A 23,486-nucleotide genomic window follows, 5' to 3' on the forward strand; every position below is an offset into this window, starting at 1 on the left:
GCACTGTACCCGCTCACAAATGCTCATCCTTTCACGTGCGAGAGAAGACTATTCGTGTCCCGAATCAATGAGCCCTCAGTGTTCGGTTTGCGTCTCAAGGGTTAACATTCCGAACACTGTAGGGACAGGTCCTGTGCATGCAATGAACGTGGTGAATCAAGTGCAGGTAGTACTACCTTTTGCTGTGAATCAAATGTTTCTAAAGAATTGCATTCTAGGTGTACGACTGGGCCCCTCTGTAAAAGGAACATTTCTAACTGCGACATTGCAGTTCCTTCTTCTGTCCGGCAGATGGCTGCAAAGCACATCTGCAGGACAGTCGAGGGACAAAATGGCGGCCTCCCTCTACCTCCCCAAAATGGCGGAGTAGGTGAGGCGGAAGTTTCCTTGTCAGAGGGCCCCAGTGTTACACCGGCGGAACTCCCCTTGTGGGATGAAAGTTTCGTTCCGGGTAACATCAACAACACCGCACAAGAGGGCCGGGCCAATCGACCTCACCAAGATGGAGGCGATTGGAGACGGACGTGGTCAGGAGAGTGGACCCCGGTGTCGCCCCGTCAACACTCCCCAGGTGGGTCTGGAGTGTCGCTCCGGGCATCAACCCGACACTGAGGAAAGGTTCCGCTGTCTCGCCGCTCCAAGCAACGGTGCCCGCGCCTCTCACGGGGACGGACACGCGCTTCGGCCCTGTGACCTCATCACGTCCACCGCACGCACTGACGCTGCAGCAACTGCCCCTGGTGGACGCCTCCTGAATGATCGAGATGATCAAAATGGAGTCACCGCTGGTTTCCTGGGAAACGGGCAGGCGCTCCTCGGGCAAGGTGACGTCATTGGCCCCCACCTACCCCACAACCCCTCTGGCTCGCTGACTAGAACCCTGGAAAACTTGCGATCCGAACCTCTGGATGGACCAGACGGGCTACGCTTCGCATTTTTCCAGCGAACCTCCATCGTCGATCGATGTTTTGTCTTTTCAAGCAGTGGGCCTAACCGCCCGGATGCTGGAAACAGAGGTTTTGTCGCTACAGAGCAGAGGAGTGGTCAGAGAAATTCTACCGGAACAGAGTCCAATGGGCTCTTTTTCCACGTTTTTCCTGACGGAGAAGAAGGGGGGGGGGGGGGGGCGTGTGGCCTTCTCGGTACCTGGTGGTTTGGATCAGGTCCCTGAAAGTCATCGTCTTGCGAGTACTGGCAATGGACACGTTGTTTCACTCGACACGACGAACGGGTTGGGAAGCGAGGTTGGGTCCTTCAGACGCACACTATCGCGCCCCAGTCTAGCCGTGACACCTGCGGTTCCTGCGCTGCGGCTTCGGAACCACGGTGATCCACTACACAGTGCTTCCGTTCAGCAGGCCACGGAGCCTCAGGGTTTTTAGTGGATTGCTCGAACGAGGACAGGGCGCAGTAGCAACAGCAGGGTACAAACGCCTTGTATACCACATCGCAGATCGGTTTGCCCTGGACTAAGGGGTCAGTACCACAACGATGTGCTATGCCAACAGACAAGGAGACTTGGATCCCCTTGTGTTGGACTGCGTGGTGTGTGTAATGACGCAGCGGAGAATGTCACTCCTAGCTCTACCACGCGCCATCTGGACACGGAGCCTCCTGAGTTTCAGGTGGGGCTCGCTGCCCAGGAGTGGTCATCAGTACGGGAAACGGTTATGCAACCTCCGGGTCGTGGACCTTTACTGCTCACTGAGACCATGGCCGCCCGCTCTAGCGTGGCACGGGTGGAGTTCGGGAGTCACCCCCCTCCCCCCCGCTGCGTGCCGCAGACTCCCCTGTGGTTCGGAGACGCTCTGGTACGGGACGGGGTCGTGGTGTCCTGCGGACGCCCCCGGGTGCCAGACCAGTGTTTATAAACATGCTGTAGATTTTGTATCCATAAATAGGCTATGTAGTAACTAAATATAGACTTATTTCTCATCTACAGCTGCTATTTTTCATTTTTGACTTCATAATGCGCATCTGCTCAAACAGCCCGTTTTTGTCTCGCCTCGAAAAAGCACACTTTGAGGAGACTTGAGTGACAGCTCCTTGGACACGCCCAGTTGGATCAAAAAAACGCCAATTCAAATGGATTTCTGCTTTTTTTTCACAAAGGCGTCCTTTGGTGTTAACGCAGCATTACACATAAGGATGGAAATTGCTTTAAACGACTACTTTGGGTCATAAACGTTTAAATGACACTTTTAAATAAACGCAAACACACAAACACGATGGAGTCTTTCACTCATTCTAGACAGTTACACGCGGGAGACGTCTCACTGAGAAGATCCAAAATTCATATATGTAACAAAAACGGTTGGCCGTAATTTATGGTGACTCGCGACGATCGAATTGTCCGCCGTTTGTCAATGTGTGTGTAGTTGTTGGTTATATGTTCTTGGTGCTTCGTGGAATCTCGACAGCAGTGCTGGCAAACAAAATTCAGTCTAATCGACCCGCATTTCTAACATCTGCAATTAAGCACATCCTCACAGATGCAAAAATACAAATATAAATACAAACATACATACCAGATAGATGCATCAATAAGACAAACAAACACCAGACTTTAATGCATGATAAACGTGAGTAATTAACCTTCCAATCATAATGAGGTAAAGGCAACATAGGAAAAGAACATAACCGTTGAAGCTTATCATCTCCTTGTTTCGATGCTCATGTGTGCACAGTGAATAATAAAGGGCTTAAACGGGGCGTAATCAGTCCATAGTTACATTCTTTCATTTGTACCATGGTGATGTTCAATGTCTAGTGAACCAATTTTAGAACTTTACCTTCACAAAGGTATTTACATTTCCTCTGAAGATAAAGGACAGGATGTGTGTGTATTTCATTGATCTCAGTAGTTACTTTATCATTTAAAAGATGGAAGTTATATCAAGGTAGAAGTGATGTCAAATACAGATTCTATCATCTCAAAAACATCTCCAAACTCCGCCCCCTTCTAACCCTGTCAGATGCAGAGAAACTTGTCCATGCCTTTATCTCCTCTAGACTGGACTATACTTAGTCAGGGGATATTAAAACAATCTTGGAATAATTCACCAATGTGTTTGTAAAGGTGTCTAGTAACACATCTCACAAAGACTGAAATGCAGTCCCCCTAGGAGAATTTTTGACAGCTCCTTAAAGTTGGGGTACCCACCATAACCTTGGTTAAAAAAAAAAAAAAAAAAAAATCTAAATTTAATTCTGTTTTAAGTAGCATGTGAGGTGTCAATCTAGGGTGTTTTTATGATTCTGAATCCATTGCAAGTATTTGTTTTGCACCCAAACCACTCCTTGGGCTAAAAACGGCCCAATCTCAATGGGCTTTTTACACAAAAAGTATACCTGGAAAAGGATGGCTATTGCCGTTTTTAGCCCAAGGAGTGGTTTTGGTGCAAAACAAATGCTTGCAATGGATTCAGAATCCTCAAACACCCTAGTTTGACCCCTCACATGCTACTTAAAACAGAATTAAAATTAGATTTTTTTAAAGATTTTTTTTTAACCAAGGTTATGGTGGGTACCCCAACTTTAAGGAGCTGTCAAAAATTCTCCTAGGGGGACTGCATTTCAGTCTTTGTGAGATGTGTTACTAGACACCTTTACAAACACATTGGTGAAGATTTTTTTTGGTAAGGAATTTATTCCAAGATTGGAAAATATTCTGCTAATATCCCCTGACTACTGCAACACACTCTTCATTGGGATTCCTGGCAAAAGTATTCAGAAGCTGCAATACATCCAAAACAGCGCTGCCAGGGTCCTAATGAGAGTGCGTAAGCATGATCACATAACACCGGTCCTATTTTCACTGCACTGGCTCCCCGTTTCAGCTAGGATCGACTACAAGGTCCTGCTGATCACCCACAACTGCATAAATGGACATGCCCCTCACTACCTACAGAAATTAATTAGGCCCCCACAAAATTCCACCCGCACCCTCAGATCTACGAGCAGATTCCTCCTCGATGTCCCTGGTACAAACCTACGTACTATGGGTGACCGGGCCTTCTGCTCGGCAGCGCCGCGCCTGTGGAACAGCCTTCCTATTGACCTGAGAGCACCACAGACCCTGGACTCTTTTAAAATAGGCCTGAAAACGTTTTTGTTTCAGAGGGCATTTTCGTGTTGAATTGTTGTTTAGTCACATCCTGCTTTTAACTTTATATGATTGATGATGTTTTACCATGTGGCACTCTGAGATTCCTTGTGAATGAAAAGTGCATAACAAATAAAATGTATTATTATTATTATTTAACAAGGAGCCAAAGTCTGTGTTTACAAAACATATCAGTAACATTGGTGGACTGAACTTCAATTGAACTTCTTTTTACAGCTGAATCTAGATGTCGTGAGTCTCCAGAGCCTCAGACCATAACGGAGTCTTTTAAACGTGAGTACATGTTGATAAGTGGTGTTTGACAATTAAACAAACAAATAAAGGGCTTAAACAGGGCTTAATCAGTTGCATAGTTACATTCTTGCATTTGTACCATTAGTTAAGGAAAGCTAGCAAAATGTTTCCAATCTGCAAAATAAATGCTTACCAATAGCTTTCGTCACAAATGTGTTCAGTCTACTAACACCTCTCAATTAGCTCCAACCCAACTCTTTGGGAAACTTTGTGGGAGCCAATCAAAGATGGGGTAACCGGAGGGCCTGGGCGAAAAACTGGGGGAAAAAAGAAATTGGCCAATATGAACTTGTGGGATGTCTAAATATGGGTTTTGGGGGGTGCTGAATCCATTCCAACCTTTTGTTTTTTAGTAAAAATGACTCTCTGGCCATGACATTGGACACGCCTACTTTTCAGGGGGCATCTCCATCAAATTGTGGTAACTGTAATTTTTGTTGAGTGGTATCTTTTGATTCTTGGGGTTCCTAGAAAGTCAAATAAATATGGCAAATTGTTGTTTATGTAATTTGCATGATAAGCTAATTATTGGCCAAAACAATAAATTGCTATAAGTTAACTTCTAGTTAACTAAGAAAGAGTGCAAGTCCCAAAATTCATCTATTATCATGGTGCACGTTTGAAATCTTGTGGGACGTGACACTAATGGATGCAGAGGTTTGTTATGTGGGTATATTGTGTGGGTAAATTAAAGCCAGTTTTGGCCAATAATTAGCTAAGCTATGCAAATTATCCAAACTAAACCCAACAGATTGTTTTTTAGGAATCTTTATTTGACTTTCTAGGAAGACCAATAATCAAAATATACCACTCAACAAAAATGTTTAAGTGAAAATTACAGCCACCACAATTTGATGGAGATACCCCTTAAAAATTAGGTGTGGCCAGTTTCACAACCAGAGAGTAAAACAGTGGTTGGAATGGATTCGGCACCCCAAAAAAAACATAATTAGACATCCCACAAGTTCATATCGGCCAATTTTTCGCCCAGCCCCCAACTTGATTGGCTCCCACAACGTATCCCCAGGGAGTTGGGTTGGAACTAATTGAGAGGTGTTAGTAGACACCTTTATGAATACATTTGTGAAGAAAGCTATTGGTAAGCATTTATTTTGCAGATTGGTCAAACATTTGGCTAACTTTCCCTAACTAAATGGTGATGTTCAATGTCTAGTGAACCAATGTTAGAACTCTACCTTACAGGCTGTTCACATAGGTACTGTACTTACATTTCCTCTGAAGATAAAAGACAGCAGTCAGTAGTTCAGGAGGTAGTAGTGAGTCACTACTCACTATACACACTGGTGTTGCATCATTCTGATGGGCTACAAGTGATGAATGTAGGTCAGTGTATGATCCTGTAATACTGCTTGTTTAGAAATCATCTAATTGTTGGCTGATGGTCTACAAGTCTTGGTTTCAAGTCCTGCTGACATTCTGTCTCCCTCTGTTTTGCTTTGAATGTCTTTGCAGGTGTGACTGATGTTCGAGAGACGTCAGGGAAAAGTGCAACTTCCTCTCCCGAACTAAATGATGGTAATCATCATCCATTTATTTCCTTCGGGTAGAGTCAATTCACTGGGATAACTTTGTAGTTGTTCAGGTTATGACCGATGGGGCTACTTGTAGCAATGCAAGAAAATAATGTAAACACAATATATCAATGATTTTCCTTCTCTGTTCAAATCAACCAACAAACAACACAGAACAACATACAGTAAACCAACATTTCTTTCTTTTTTTCATTTTGTTCCTTTTTTTTGACTGAGGTTATGTGGTAGCCTATAAGTCACCTAGCTGCCGAAGGTTATTCTGCTCCATTGAGGCAAGCTATATTTCACTTGTAGACACAAAGTCTTTAAACCTCTCAGGTGCACCTGTGTGGTGTCTGTCTCACCAGGAAGGAATGTTGGTCATAGGTGATACGATCAGATAGGACCTCGGAGCTAGGTGTCTGGATCAGATAGGTCCTCGGAGCTGGGTGTCTAGATCAGATAGGACCTCAGAGCTAGGTGTCTGGATCAGATAGGTCCTCGGAGCTGGGTGTCTAGATCAGATAGGACCTCAGAGCTAGGTGTCTGGATCAGATAGGACCTCGGAGCTAGGTGTCTGGATCAGATAGGACCTCAGAGCTAGGTGTCTAGATCAGATAGGACCTCGGCGCTGGGTGTGGCTGTTTAACCGTTGCTGCTGTCGTCCAGCTGGACTCACATGTACATTATCAGTGGTAACTGTAATTTTTGTTGAGTGGTATCTTTTGATTCTTGGGGTTCCTAGAAAGTCAAATAAATATGGCAAATTGTTGTTTATGTAATTTGCATGATAAGCTAATTATTGGCCAAAACAGGAAATTGCTATAAGTTAACTTCTAGTTAACTAAGAAAGAGTGCAAGTCCCGAAATTCATCTATTATCATGGTGCACGTTTGAAATCTTGTGGGACGTGACACTGACGGATGCAGAGGTTTGTTATGTGGGTATATTTTGTGGGTAAATTAAAGCCAGTTTTGGCCAATAATTAGCTAAGCTATGCAAATTATCCAAACTAAACCCAACAGATTGTTTTTTAGGAATCTTTATTTGAGTTTCTAGGAAGACCAATAATCAAAATATACCACTCAACAAAAATGTTTAAGTGAAAATTACAGCCACCACAATTTGATGGAGATACCCCTTAAAAATTAGGTGTGGCCAGTTTCACAACCAGAGAGTAAAACAGTGGTTGGAATGGATTCGGCACCCCAAAAAAAACATAATTAGACATCCCACAAGTTCATATCGGCCAATTTTTCGCCCAGCCCCCAACTTGATTGGCTCCCACAACGTATCCCCAGGGAGTTGGGTTGGAACTAATTGAGAGGTGTTAGTAGACACCTTTATGAATACATTTGTGAAGAAAGCTATTGGTAAGCATTTATTTTGCAGATTGGTCAAACATTTGGCTAACTTTCCCTAACTAAATGGTGATGTTCAATGTCTAGTGAACCAATGTTAGAACTCTACCTTACAGGCTGTTCACATAGGTACTGTACTTACATTTCCTCTGAAGATAAAAGACAGCAGTCAGTAGTTCAGGAGGTAGTAGTGAGTCACTACTCACTATACACACTGGTGTTGCATCATTCTGATGGGCTACAAGTGATGAATGTAGGTCAGTGTATGATCCTGTAATACTGCTTGTTTAGAAATCATCTAATTGTTGGCTGATGGTCTACAAGTCTTGGTTTCAAGTCCTGCTGACATTCTGTCTCCCTCTGTTTTGCTTTGAATGTCTTTGCAGGTGTGACTGATGTTCGAGAGACGTCAGGGAAAAGTGCAACTTCCTCTCCCGAACTAAATGATGGTAATCATCATCCATTTATTTCCTTCGGGTAGAGTCAATTCACTGGGATAACTTTGTAGTTGTTCAGGTTATGACCGATGGGGCTACTTGTAGCAATGCAAGAAAATAATGTAAACACAATATATCAATGATTTTCCTTCTCTGTTCAAATCAACCAACAAACAACACAGAACAACATACAGTAAACCAACATTTCTTTCTTTTTTTCATTTTGTTCCTTTTTTTGACTGAGGTTATGTGGTAGCCTATAAGTCACCTAGCTGCCGAAGGTTATTCTGCTCCATTGAGGCAAGCTATATTTCACTTGTAGACACAAAGTCTTTAAACCTCTCAGGTGCACCTGTGTGGTGTCTGTCTCACCAGGAAGGAATGTTGGTCATAGGTGATACGATCAGATAGGACCTCGGAGCTAGGTGTCTGGATCAGATAGGTCCTCGGAGCTGGGTGTCTAGATCAGATAGGACCTCAGAGCTAGGTGTCTGGATCAGATAGGTCCTCGGAGCTGGGTGTCTAGATCAGATAGGACCTCAGAGCTAGGTGTCTGGATCAGATAGGACCTCGGAGCTAGGTGTCTGGATCAGATAGGACCTCAGAACTAGGTGTCTAGATCAGATAGGACCTCGGCGCTGGGTGTGGCTGTTTAACCGTTGCTGCTGTCGTCCAGCTGGACTCACATGTACATTATCAGTGGTAACTGTAATTTTTGTTGAGTGGTATCTTTTGATTCTTGGGGTTCCTAGAAAGTCAAATAAATATGGCAAATTGTTGTTTATGTAATTTGCATGATAAGCTAATTGTTGGCCAAAACAGGAAATTGCTATAAGTTAACTTCTAGTTAACTAAGAAAGAGTGCAAGTCCCGAAATTCATCTATTATCATGGTGCACGTTTGAAATCTTGTGGGACGTGACACTGACGGATGCAGAGGTTTGTTATGTGGGTATATTTTGTGGGTAAATTAAAGCCAGTTTTGGCCAATAATTAGCTAAGCTATGCAAATTATCCAAACTAAACCCAACAGATTGTTTTTTAGGAATCTTTATTTGAGTTTCTAGGAAGACCAATAATCAAAATATACCACTCAACAAAAATGTTTAAGTGAAAATTACAGCCACCACAATTTGATGGAGATACCCCTTAAAAATTAGGTGTGGCCAGTTTCACAACCAGAGAGTAAAACAGTGGTTGGAATGGATTCGGCACCCCAAAAAAAACATAATTAGACATCCCACAAGTTCATATCGGCCAATTTTTCGCCTAGGCCCCAACTTGATTGGCTCCCACAACGTATCCCCGGGGAGTTGGGTTGGAACTAATTGAGAGGTGTTAGTAGACACCTTTATGAATACATTTGTGACGAAAGCTATTGGTAAGCATTTATTTTGCAGATTGGTCAAACATTTGGCTCACTTTCCCTAACTAAATGGTGATGTTCAATGTCTAGTGAACCAATGTTAGAACTCTACCTTACAGGCTGTTCACATAGGTAATTACATTTCCTCTGAAGATAAAAGACAGCAGTCACTAGTTCAGGAGGTAGTGAGTCACTACTCACTATACACACTGGTGTTGCATCATTCTGATGGGCTACAAGTGATGAATGTAGGTCAGTGTATGATCCTGTAATACTGCTTGTCTAGAAATCATCTAATAGCTGGCTCATGGACTGCAAGTCTTGGTTTCAAGTCCTGCTGACATTCTGTCTCTGTCTGTTTTATTTTGAATGTCTTTGCCGGTGTGACTGATGTTCCAGAGAATACAAAGAGCACATACACAGGCAGTCCCAAGTGTGAACCCTGGGGGAGAGGAGGTGAGACCGATCAACCAGACCACAAGTTCACCGTCTGCTTTGATATAGTGTCCATGTTTTGTTTGCAGAAAAATATTTTTAGAATTTTTAAGACAGGAACAACTAGGTCTTATGCACACCTGATCAGCTCAGAGACGGTGCGTAGGCAGGGATCAGATGAAAATCTAAATACCCACACACCGTCTTCACTTGAACAATAAGGATAACTTTTATTAAGGTCATAGACCTTCTTCAGGCATTTGAATTTTAAAGACACACATGTGTATAATATGACATTTTTAGGAAACGTTTCCTACTCTCGTTAATTGACTTCAAAATCTCAAAAAAGATGGAAAAGACAGAGGGTGAACTCCAAAATATTGTGACTTTACTCAAGTTAAAATAGTTATTTGTAAATAGTGAGGTGACTTTGGACTTGACTTTTACACATCTAGCCAATCACACTTGACTTTATCACACCTTTGCATGAGAGACAACCCCTAAAACAGACCTGGGCCATTTTGTAATCTGTTCTTGTCTGTACTTGTATCAGAGTCATGGATGTGCAGCATTGCAAATTCCCACACATGCACGCACTCAAGCACGCACGGGAATGTTTGTACATTCTCACTGAGGATGCATGATATTTTGATATGTCACACAAACACACCTGCACGCACGCACGCACGCACGCACGCACGCACGCACGCAGCTCCACTATAAGCTGACAGCCTGAGAGCTCAACATCTTACAGAACTACTATTTTAGTAATAAGCCATATTGCAATGTGATAGTGAAAGAATTAAGCACTATTATTTCCCTGCCATATAACATTTCATACAATAATGGATTTATTTTGTTATTTATTCTTACAGACATCCCAGCTTGGTTTTGGAAAGGACTATTCATGGTTGTCATTCCTGTGACATGTTTAATTGTCTATACTTTGGTAAAACAATTAGCTGTGGAAACAGCCTCTCACTCACACATCTGTACAACACACACACACACACACACACACACACACACACACACACACACACACACACACACACACACACACACACACACACACACACACACTCAAGTGCACATTTGCAGAAGTTTAATTTAAGCTATATCTATCTTTGTTATTTAACATTTTATTAAATAAAGCAAACTGAATAAGTAATGATGATATTTCCATTGTTCAATAGATGTTTAAGATGCCTATGGAAGTTGGATTTGATGTCACATGTTCCAGTTCAGAGTATTATATAGAGGAGAGATGCTGCCCCCTGTGTGGCCCTGGTAAGAACTACATCTTTTAAATTGTCTGGGTGTCTTGTGCTTGTTGTGCATTAGTGTATATCAGCGGTTCTCAAACTATGGGTCGCAACCCAAAGTGGGGTCGCGGGATGGTGCCGTTTGGGTCGCGCATTGACAACCAAAAATTTATATATATTTTTTTTACCAAGAAAATTGTGTGGTCGCCGCGACCAACGTGAAGAGAATGTCTGCTTTACTCCTCACCCAGCTCCAACCGACGAGAACCAGCAGCAACATAAGACAACATAGACAAGCCCTTGCAGAGGCACACAGCAGGAACTGATTTTGCTGCTCATAAACAATATACTTAGCGGGCCAGGAATCATGTTCAATATGAACGAGTGGCTTACAATAGCCGTTTTGGGAGTTTTTGTAACTTTGAGATGGTACAAAAGACATGGACCACGGGTCCATTTGTACCCTCTTGGAGTGAAATTAACACAGGCAAATAGAATTTGTGTATGTGCCCGCAAACAAAATAAGCCCCCGAATCTGTATTTAAGTCAAAAACTGGGTTCAATTTACGGATCCCGCGACATGACACTGCTGACTGCTCACAGTCAGCCAGTACCCTACTCTGTCCCAGCCGGGTTGGAGCGAGGAAAACAGACGGTCGGTGGGCTCACAGATAAAATCGCAGAAGAAGAAACTCTGGCTCAATATGCTTCGGATTACATTAACATTAATGCACAGAAACACTTCCGTTGCTTTTATTGACATGGTTGCCTTTCAGTGCTCCGAGCTGAAGCAGACCACGCAAGTGACAAGCTGCGTCAAGCTTCACAGAGCGCGTCACGGTCGAGTCTTTATAGCAACATTGCCACAATATTAGCCTATTCATTCATTTCATTTAATTGATAATAGGCCTACAAATCAACAGGAATAACTGCTCATTTCATTTTCTAATAAATATTAACATTCAAGGCCAACAATGTATGCTTTTATTTTAAGGTATTCTTTATTTCATATATATATATATATATATATATATATATATATATACATATACATATATATATATATATATATATATATATATATATATATATATATATATATATATATTTTTTTTTTTTTTTTTTTTCGTTTCAGTTTCAGTTTCATTTCAAATTTTATCCAATCAGGATAGAGAACTCAATCAGGATATAGATTAAACAAGTGAAATTGGAAGTGATGACACTAAGAAATGAGCAGGCAAAATTGGAACTGGAACACTATAAAATGAAGCTTAAAAATGGGTACTTTCTCCTGATTGGCTGAGATTTTGACACCTACCGGAAAATGTATTTTCTGTTTATTAAAGAGCTGGAGAGACGGGGAGACTCCTGTTACTGAACAAACACTCTATAGCAATGATTACTATCAGAATATAGTGCTTTAACTTTTTAACAAAATACTTTTAGTTTTAACCCAAAAATATCACTTACCCTACCTTTAAGTCCTACAAAAGTATTTATGAAATGCAAACAAATTCAATTCCAATGTGATTGTGTGTCCAACAGGAAGCCATGTGTCTGAACATTGCACAGAGTTCACAGCAACATCATGTGAACTCTGTCCTGAGGGAACCTTCCAGCCTCTGCATAATGGAGAATTACAATGTCATGCAGGTATATTTATATATATCTTTCATATAATTAATGGCAAATGTACAAATTACAACTGTAATAATGGCAACTAGCTTTTAATTAAACATAAGTGACACAAATGGCATCCATTGCAATGGCATTTCAATAAAATTATAAAAAGGATAATCAATACATAAAATCATCATCAAAATCATCCAGAGGCCACATGAAGGAAGGGGGTTTCCATGAAATTAATGAATCTGTAGACTCCAACTAAAAAGTATAATATTTGCCTACTAGATGTAGTTGAGTAGAAGTATAAAGTACACACACTCAAGCAAAGTAATATTACCTCAAAATTGTACTTAAGTACTGTACTTGAGTAACTGGGTTCATTTGGTTCCTTTTGCACACTCTAATAGGTCTAACTGAGTACATAGATGTCTGAGTACATGTACTCAGTTACTTGCCACATGTTGTAGCTATCCTCAATCATCTGTATTGTCACATCACAGGTTTACAGGTGTAAAACAACAGGTCAAATTCATTTTTGTGTAAGCTCCATTGTGTTGTTTCCAGAAAAAGAGAAAGAAGGGGGGGGGGGGGGGGCGCAAGGCAAGGACAAAAAGAAGGAATAAAAAGAGCCAAACATGTATCTTCATATTTACACATAGCATAATAAGCATACCCGTCCAAACGTTATGTACATGAGATTTCAAAAGGGGTAATTCTATCTCCGCCCCATTCCATGTGACCAATGGGGTAAGACAAGGCAGCATTTTATCTCCTTTCCTTTTTAATGTTTTTATGGATGATTTATCTGTACAATTGAATGCCTGTAAAACAGGGTGTATCATTGGTGACTGTATCATCAACCACCTCATGTTTGCAGATGACTTGGTGGTCCTATGTCCTAGTAGTGCTGGTCTCCAGCAGTTACTTAGAGTGTGCTCACAGTATGGAATTGATTTTGATATCAAGTACAACGCAAAAAAGAGCATAACTCTGATCGTGAGAAGTAAGGAAGACAGTAAGCTGGTATTTCCTGACTTCTATCTGTCTGGTATGACACTGAAAGAGTGCAAGGAGACCAAATATCTAGGTCATTTTATAACAAATGACCTATCTGATGACAGAGATATTTTTAGACAGCGCCGTAAACTATATGCCCAAGCCAACATGCTTGTTCGCAAATTCAATTTCTGCTCAGTTCCAGTGAAAATCTCACTTTTTAAAGCTTACTGCACTCCGCTATACACGGCCCACCTGTGGCGACACTACAAAAAGGGCAGTCTGCAAAAAATGACAGTGGCCTATAACGACTGCATGAGGCTACTGCTCAAAGCCCCAAGATGCTGTAGTGCCAGTCAAATGTTTGTAGAAATAAATGTACCCACTTGCCCTGCTGTATTACGAAACCTGATGTATAGATTTATGTCCAGGTTAACAGACTCTGTGAACAGCATCATTGTATCACTCTCTAATCCTGCCAAGAGCTCTGTTAGGCTGTCATCTAAGCTATGGAGACACTGGCGCTCTAGCCTGTATGTGCAGAGATAAGGCTGAAAGTCCTGCCTTGTTTGTATATGCTTTGTTGATTTATTGTTTTGTTTTTGTTTTGTTTTTATATGTTTTATGTGTTCCTCACTATGGACCCCCCTGTGTGTGTCTTGAATAAAGTTTGAATTGAATTGTACATGAGCGTAGCTGCTGGTATCAGTGAATGTATGAGATTAGACTTCTTGAGTACCATGGGTGCCCAGGAGTGTCTTTGAGTAAACACTTCACAGTAAAAACATTGTCAAGAAAATAAAAAAACTTGTCAGAAAATAGCAAATCTACAAGCTATTATAGGCAATTTGTTTTATCACTGCGCTTTCCACCCAGCCCCCAGGCTGGAACAGTTAGTTTGACACTAAAGTTCCTATTCAAAAGGAAATGATAAAATATGCTGCCATTAATTAAGTGGTTGATTCGTAATTCGCACTTTTCCTCTTCCTAGAAATGTACCCTTCCTCCCTCACTTCATTTTAATCATGTCACATAGGCCTACAGTATAACTATAGTAGGTTACTCTATGCTTTCTTCAGTCTGTGTGGTCTGAGCTGACCGGGTGTGCCGTCATTGTCTAGCCTGGTAAACCCTCCCTCCGGAAATCTCATTTCTATTTGATTCCTGGAGTGAGTCTGGCCTGATCCGCCTTTCTGCAATATTGGCTGTGTATGCCAAACGGCCGAGCCTATCAGCGTCGTCGCTCATTGTTCTGTGATTGACAGCTTACGTTGGCCAATCAGGTGGCGAGTTCGAGTGAGCCCAAAACACGAACGGCAGCCATCTTTTTCTTGTGCGGCCAATTCTCCGCTATTTTTTTACTTCAAAAAGCTCTCTAACTTCTATTTTGAGGCACGGAATTTACTTATAAGATATCGTTTGGATAGAATTTAGTTGTTTAACTTCATATATGTGGTCAATTAATCATGACAAAGCCTATTTAAAAATAAAAATTTAGAGAACCGGTAGGGGCGGGCAGTGACACCATTGTAGGCAACCCATTTTGGGTATGGCTGTCTCAAAAGTCCCGTCGCGTCACATTAAGACTGGTGAACTGCTGATTGGCTGAAGGGGAAAAATTATCATTGGCTGAAGGGGTTGTCAGTCAACGGTATTACTCCCGCCCAACTCCAGCACAGCCAATATTGCAGAAAGGCGGATCAGGCCAGACTCACTCCTGAAATCAAATGGAAATGAGATTTCCGGAGGGAGGGTTTACCAGGCTAGTCATTGTCCCCCTTAGGATTGAACGTGAACGTGCGTGTTGTTTTCAATTCCGCCAGCAGTGGGCGCCAGATAACCTGTTTTATTATAACATCTGCAAGTAGTACAGTACGTGGGCTACAATTGTTTTTTATTAGATAGACAGGTAGATAGGTAGGCAGACAGACAGACAGTTGATTACAGCGTATGACTCCAGTGTGCATCATGAACTAACACCATGCTTCATTTGGTTTTGTTTTAAGGACAACATCAGGTGATTGGGTCTCAGGACATCCTGGTCAAAGAAGGAGATGAGGTGATCCTTCCATGTCTCATTAAACCACCGTTCAACATGGCCAGGAAGACAGTGGAGTGGTCCAGACCTGACCTGAAGCCGAACCTCATACATCTCCTCCAAGATGGACATTACAAACATGACCAAGACCTGAACCTGTTGTACAAAGAGAGGACGTCTCTGTTTCCTGATCAGCTTCCTATTGGTAACATGTCACTGAAACTGTCCAGGGTGAAGCTCTCAGACGAGGGGAAGTACAGATGTTCTGCTCCACAACTGTACATCAGCACTTTGATCCAGCTCCGTGTTGGTAAGTTTCAGTGTCCAAAACACGGATGGACTAATAAATAACAATAGAAAAGAGCAAATTGAACTACTACAGTGCTATAGGATGGATGGATGTATAATCATATGTAATCATGTTTGTGTTTTTGCAGGGTCAGTGTCTCAACCAGTGATCTCTTCAAATGGACCAACAGACAGTGGTGTATCTTTGACATGTGACTCTGGGTGCTGGTATCCTGAACCTGAGATGTCTTGGCTGCACAGAGATGAAAACAACATCACTGCTGAACCCTCAGTGACACACAGACCTTCTCAACACTGTTACATTGTCCAGAGGAATGTGACAGTGACACTACCAGGTCATGTGACCTGTAGAGTTCACCTGCCACACTTCAACTACACTGTTGACATACACCATAACATCTCAGGTAATGAATGTTTACATCACTGTTTATCACCTTGAACAACCTCTGTAAACACCTCTGTCACATTGTAACATTCTATATGCATTCTATAAATAAATACTACAGCAGTAGGCACCAGATAACCTGTTTTATTTTTAGGCAGGCAGGCAGGCAGGCAGGCAGGCAGGCAGGCAGGCAGGCAGGCAGGCAGGCAGGCAGGGCATATCACTCCAGTGTGCATAATGAACTAACACCATGCTTCATTTGGTTTTGTTTTAAGGACAACATCAGGTGATCGGGTCTCAGGACATCCTGGTTAAAGAGGGAGATGAGTTGATCCTTCCATGTCTCATTAAGCCACCGTTCAACATGGCCAGGAAGACAGTGGAGTGGTCCAGACCTGACCTGAAGCCGAACCTCATACATCTCCTCCAAGATGGACATTACAAACATGACCAAGACCTGAACCTGTTGTACAAAGAGAGGACGTCTCTGTTTCCTGATCAGCTTCCTGATGGTAACATGTCACTGAAACTGTCCAGGGTGAAGCTCTCAGACGAGGGGAAGTACAGATGTTCTGCTCCACAACTGTACATCAGCACTTTGATCCAGCTCCGTGTTGGTAAGTTTCAGTGTCCAAAACATGGATGAACTAATAAATAACAATAGAAAAGAGCAAATTGAACCAATACAGTACTATAAGATGGATGGAGGGATGGATGTATAATCATATTTAATCATGTTTATGTGTTTTTTCAGGGTCAGTGTCTCAGCCAGTGATCTCTTCAAATGGACCAACAGACAGTGGTGTATCTTTGACATGTGACTCTGGGTGCTGGTATCCTGAACCTGAGATGTCTTGGCTGCACAGAGATGAAAACATCATCACTGCTGAACCCTCAGTGACACACAGACCTTCTCAACACTGTTACATTGTCCAGAGGAATGTGACAGTGACACTACCAGGTCATGTGACCTGTAGAGTTCACCTGCCACGCTTCAACTACACTGTTGACATACACCATAACATCTCAGGTAATGAATGTTTACATCACTGTTTAACACCTTGAATAACCTCTGTAAACACCTCTGTCCTACTCTAACACTGTATTCACTGTAACATTATACTGTATATACATTCTATAAATGCTACACACTGTATTCACTGTAACATTCTATATACATTCTATAAATACTACACACTGTATTCACTGTAACATTCTATATACATTATATAAATACTACACACTGTATTCACTGTAACATTCTATATACATTATATAAATAAATACTACACCAGCAGTAGGCGCCAGATAACCTGTTTTATTTTTAGATAGACAGGTAGATAGATGTATAGGCAGACAGACAGCTGATTACAGCGTATGACTCCAGTGTACATAATGAACTAACACCATGCTTCATTTGGTTTTGTTTTAAGGACAACATCAGGTGATTGGGTCTCAGGACATCCTGGTCAAAGAGGGAGATGAGGTGATCCTTCCATGTCTCATTAAACCACCGTTCAACATGGCCAGGAAGGCGGTGGAGTGGTCCAGACCTGACCGGAAGCCGTACCTCATACATCTCCTCCAAGATGGACATTACAAACATGACCAAGACCTGAACCTGTTGTACAAAGAGAGGACGTCTCTGTTTCCTGATCAGCTTCCTATTGGTAACATGTCACTGAAACTGTCCAGGGTGAAGCACTCAGACGAGGGGAAGTACAGATGTTCTGCTCCACAACTGTACATCAGCACTTTGATCCAGCTCCTTGTTGGTAAGTTTCAGTGTCCAAAACATGGATGGACTAATAAATAACAATAGAAAAGAGCAAATTGAACCAATACAGTACTATAAGATGGATGGAGGGATGGATGTATAATCATATTTAATCATGTTTATGTGTTTTTTCAGGGTCAGTGTCTCAGCCAGTGATCTCTTCAAATGGACCAACAGACAGTGGTGTATCTTTGACATGTGACTCTGGGTGCTGGTATCCTGAACCTGAGATGTCTTGGCTGCACAGAGATGAAAACAACATCACTGCTGAACCCTCAGTGACACACAGACCTTCTCAACACTGTTACATTGTCCAGAGGAATGTGACAGTGACACTACCAGGTCATGTGACCTGTAGAGTTCACCTGCCACACTTCAACTACACTGTTGAGACACACCGTTACATCTCAGGTAATGAATGTTTACATCACATTCTATATACATTCTATAAATACTACACACTGTATTCACTGAAACATTCTATATACATTCTCACATTCAATATTATTTTGTCATGCACCAACATGTAAATAACATTTGCTTATATATCAATGTCAACTAATAAACCACTTATCAGAACTATCTGCCCTAAACTACGTAACTATGTCATCAACATGTAAATAACATAAAACTTACATTATAAAGGACCATGTCAGGTTGTTATGTCATCATAAAGTCTAGTGTTCCTCCACCTGTGAAGCTGCTTCTACTCTGAACTCACAACAAAGCAGAAGGATGTTTATCACAGCTCTTTGATAAGCAAAGAAAATATACATTTATTAATGGATGAATGAATGTATATTCCAGTGTGATTTAGGGCAGGTACACACTGCAGGATATTTGGTCCGATTATGCTGTCGGGGACCTTTTTTGGCGCTCGCCGTCAAAACCCCCGATCTGACGCAGATCGGGCTGTGATCGGCGAGGTTTTGGTCGCTCTGTGTTAAAGGCTCTGCAAGAGAATGCGGCCACGATAGTTACGCTCGCCGATGGCTTCCCGACCGTTTTCAAATACCTACCAGGTTAGATATTCGGCTCTGTCGCAGACTGGACATAAGACAATGTCATACAGTATGAAAGGAGCTGAGACCACTTTGCGAGCAGATCCGTCCCACAGCCAATGAGAGCACATTACAGTCACCGTGGCTTTAGGGGAGGGTTGTTGGTTCTATAACCACAACATACAGTCCCTACCGCAATATTAGTATATTACCGTCCATTAATTAAATTAAATATTATAAAACAAACCAGGTTTGTGAAAACAAGCCCAACAAAAGCGACTATGAGCACTTTAAACCATATATACAAATACATTGGATATTTGAAAATAGCCGATATACAAGCTCACGTTGTAGATAGGCTATTTTCAAAGAAGAAAATCTTGGAAAAAAAATTAAATTGTGGAATATTTTCCAAATCCACACAGATCGTGTATGGAGGTCTATGGCACAACATATTTTCAGAAGGGGGAGGTCTGTGGACAAATATTAATTTGGGGGTCCTTGCCATGAAAATGTTTGAGAACAACTGGTTCAAACAACATTAGGAAACGAGGCCAAATAAGCAACTACACTTTCAAGCAACTTTACAGAAAAACAACCCCAAAGTCGCTTAGAATAAGCGGACATGGCAACACTGCATTCTGCAGAGAGAGAGAGACGCATATATCACGGGAGACGTCGATTAAATTAATTGGAATAAAAACAAATGTATGTATTGGGTCTGACCCTGGATAGCATCCTAGTGAACTATCCTACAGTGTGTAATCCATGGTCGGAGGTCAATCTATAGTGTGAAAACCACAACGATATATGACAGCCGATTTCAAGAAATAAACTCCTGCAATGTTTAATGCTTAACGATCAGACGACCCCCGACCACTTTAAAAGTCCTACAGTGAGTACCATGTAGGACACATGGCTGTTAAAGGGTAAGACCACTTTGGTAGAGGTTTGGATTGTGTAGTTACCTTGCCATGATGTAACTCCAAAGGTGGGCAAGAAATAAAAAATAATTGCTCCATTGATTAAGATTGATAATTAAAAATATGCTCCTCACTGACTTACATTGTACAGTAAAACAGCTCTCAAAGTCACTCTTTTAGCCCATAAATGAACACAAACAAAGCTGATTCAGACAATATAGAACACCACTAAACCCAGTACTGTTTGTTTTTGTAATAAAAATGTAAACTTCCTGTTGATTTTACAATTTGGAGATCCGGATCCTCGGATCCAGTCCGGGTTTTCTACTTATTAAAAATGGCAAAATCAACAGGAAGATGACATTTTTATATAAAAAAAAACAGTACTGGGTTTAGTGGTGTTCTAGATTGTCTGAATCAATTTTGTTTGAGTTCGTTTTTGTGCGAAAAGAGTGACTTTGAGAGCAGTTTTACTGTACAATGTAAGTCAATGAGGAGCATATTTTGAATTATCAATTTCTAATCAATGGAGCAATTATTTTTGATTTCTTGCCCACCTTTGGAGTTACATCATGGCGAGGTAACTACACAACCCAAACCTCTACCAAAGTGGTCTTACCCTTTAATGTTAATACTAATACTAATACTAATAATAATTATACATACCATTTATATAGCGCTTTTCTAGGTACTTTTCTAGGGGCAGCTCTGATGTGAGCTGGGAGGGAGTTCCACAGTGAGGGGGCGGGGCCACCGAGAAGGCCCTGTCAGCCCAGGTTCACTTATTTGTCCTGAGGGAGTGGGAGGGGTCGTAGCGTTGGATGAGTTCAGAGAGGTAGCACGGGGCCTGGTTGTTGAGGGCTTTGTAGGTGGTGATTAGTATTTTGAAGTAAATTCTGTGCTTGACTGGGAGCCAGTGGAGGTCACGGAGGACAGGAGTTTCAATCAATCAATGTAATTTGTTGTGTGATGTCTATGATTTGTATGTACTCTATGGACCCCCTGTGTGTCTGGAATACAAAAGTTTGAATTCAATCAATCACACTCACTGTGTTTCAGAGAGTGACATTCCCACAGAGGGAGGATTGATTGCAGGGATTATTACAGTGATCATCATCATCATCATCTTAGTGGCAGCAGTACTGGGATCTTTATACTGGAAAAGTCTTGGTGAGTCTTGGACTTTTTAATCTATAACTCATCCATGTAACTCATCCATGTATGTATCTATGTGAAAATATAAATGATTAGTGTCTCCACATTTGACCAACCACTGTTTCACATCTTAACTTTTACAGATCAGTGAGTCTTTGTTTTTTAAAGCCCCTAAACTGTGGAACAACCTGTCAGAGGACCTCAGCTTAGCTCACTAACATCTTAAAAAACACTTTTACACCAAAGCCTTTTTAATATGATCAGGCAGCAGCTTGGTGCATCTAGTTATTTTTTTAATTATTTGTATTACAGAAAAGGTTTGGGATACAGCATCAAAATAGAAAGACAATCTGAAATATATATATATATATATATTTCCTTACACCCCCTTTTCCCCCCATAACCACCATAATCTCCCCCATGATAGGCGGAGTTTCACATTTGTGCCAGAGGGGGGCAAAAATACATAAATCATACCACACACACACAGTCTAAGTCCTATTATACATTTGCGCTTATTGGGAAAATAAATTCAGAGCTCAAAAGGAAATGAAAAGGCTGCACAACTTGCTGCTCCACTGTACAAAAAAACGAATGCAACGTTCTGTGCCAGATGACAATACAGCACATCAAATGAGTTACTGAACACATCTATCCCATAGACTTACATATGCTATTTGTTTTTGGTACATGAGCACACACAACTGAAGCACACAGAGTGCACTGAGAACCATATGTAGCCTATATAAAAATATCATTTGTTTATATGAGAAAACTGAAATATGTATAGAGACTATACTCCAAACTGTAGCATGCTGTGTGCGCACACATAAATGCTAAGAAAGTGTCATTAGTTATGTAGGCTTGTAAAAATATACAGTAACAGTGTCCATATCTAGAGTAGAAGTCAACACCTTTGTTTTGAATCCTGCATACATCCACTATGTTATTTTAGCTTATAGTTTTTGCTGTTACGGTGAGTTGAAGCTTTACTTGAATCCATATGAATTGCTGGCTCTAAACACTCCACTTCTATCACCTGTGTAGGCTACAGGGAAACCACATCAAGTCACTAGGCCTATATGCCTGCTCAAAATGTATTTATTACAAAACCAAATAAAATACAATTAATCCATTGTATTTCTTCATCAATCATTTTGTTTTATAAAAATGTGTATGCATGAAATAGTTTTAGTGAACTTTTTTTTAGATGTAGTGACGGTATTGGCTGATGGGGGAAAAATCAAGTAATACATACTGTATGTATCTATAATTATAGTAAATCTATATTAATATAAGTCCATCCATCTACATCTATAATGATAACATCTATGTATTGTGGGACACTGATCAAGGCCAAGACACAGACAGGCAGGGTACAAACCCAATAAAGGGCATTTATTGCAGGTTTGGCTCAGAGAGCATTGTTTATGTTTTTCTTTTCAAACTCAAATCATAAAATAACGCAACATTAACACAGGTTCTTCCCAGGGTCGGGGTTTCCTTTCACATTCACAATCCATGCATTTTAGTACGTTCCGCAGGTTGCCTATAAAATAAAAGAGACATTCTTTTAGTTTCCAATTTCACTTTAGCAATGTCACATAGGTAAAGGGAAATAGTGGAGTTTCTCACTTACCGCCCGAGCACCTGTCCATTCACCAGGAGAGCCAGTGGAGACTGAGAGAGAGAGGCTGTGTTTGTAGTTTGGGTGCCACACCTAGCCGGTCATCGCAGGTGCGCTGAGTTGGGGCTGATTCATGATGAGGAGAGGTAGGTACCGCCCCTCGATGACGTGGCCTAGGCTGTGGTGCTGTCTGCCAGGTCTCTCTCTGTCTCTCTCCCACTGTTTCTCCCTGGTGAGGTGCCTACCTGTCGGGCGGTTTCCCAGTGAAACTCCACAGTATCTATAATGATAACAATCATACATTTACATCTATGTATCTATAATGATAACAATGTGACAATGTAAATTGTCTCCACTGACCAATCACTGTCTCACATCTCAAGTTTTACAGAACATGTCAAACCTTCTTGATCAAATTGATTGATCAAACATGTGTTCATGTAGTAAATGTATGTACTATAGTGTTTGTAAGAGTTAACATGATGTGTATTAACCTGTTATCTTTCTCCTCTGTAGGTGTGAATGTGACTTGTGAAGTATAAATCATAATAATATATATATTGATTTGCTCTATCCCTTCAGCAACGATTTAATAACATGTAATATTCATGAAGTGTTACTGTAAGCTCCAGTCAACAGGTTAATAGTTCCTCAAGTGTAGATCAACACATGATTTTACTCTAATGTGTTTCAGAGAGGAATCCAGCAGACCAGCCCATGATATATAGAGGTAGGTGTTCTGTTTTATTATCACTCTGTATTCTGAGGTGATTCAATTCTACTGGTTGTTCCTAAATCTATGTTGGTTAAAATTTAAAAAACACTTTAAAACGA

At 41.3% G+C, this 23,486-nt stretch overlaps 1 protein-coding gene across 1 annotated transcript; it reads left to right on the plus strand.

Annotated features, from left to right (window-relative positions):
• Nucleotides 1-433: 433 nt before the first annotated feature.
• LOC308075676 (uncharacterized protein) lies at nt 434-23,194 on the plus strand (the record flags this gene model as incomplete). The annotated part of the gene is made up of 12 exons (XM_080415624.1): nt 434-1,043; nt 1,564-1,811; nt 10,747-10,840; nt 12,361-12,468; nt 15,444-15,785; nt 15,913-16,188; nt 16,445-16,786; nt 16,924-17,199; nt 17,603-17,944; nt 18,082-18,357; nt 20,930-21,040; nt 23,169-23,194. 12 exons carry the CDS (start codon nt 434-436, stop codon nt 23,192-23,194), a joined length of 3,051 nt encoding a protein of 1,016 aa, XP_080271750.1.
• Between the last annotated feature and the right edge of the window lie 292 nt (nt 23,195-23,486).

This window comes from Gymnoscopelus braueri (genome assembly GCF_963280865.1).
Source record: "Gymnoscopelus braueri genome assembly, chromosome: 20".
In the NCBI taxonomy this organism is placed as follows: Eukaryota; Metazoa; Chordata; class Actinopteri; order Myctophiformes; family Myctophidae; genus Gymnoscopelus; species Gymnoscopelus braueri.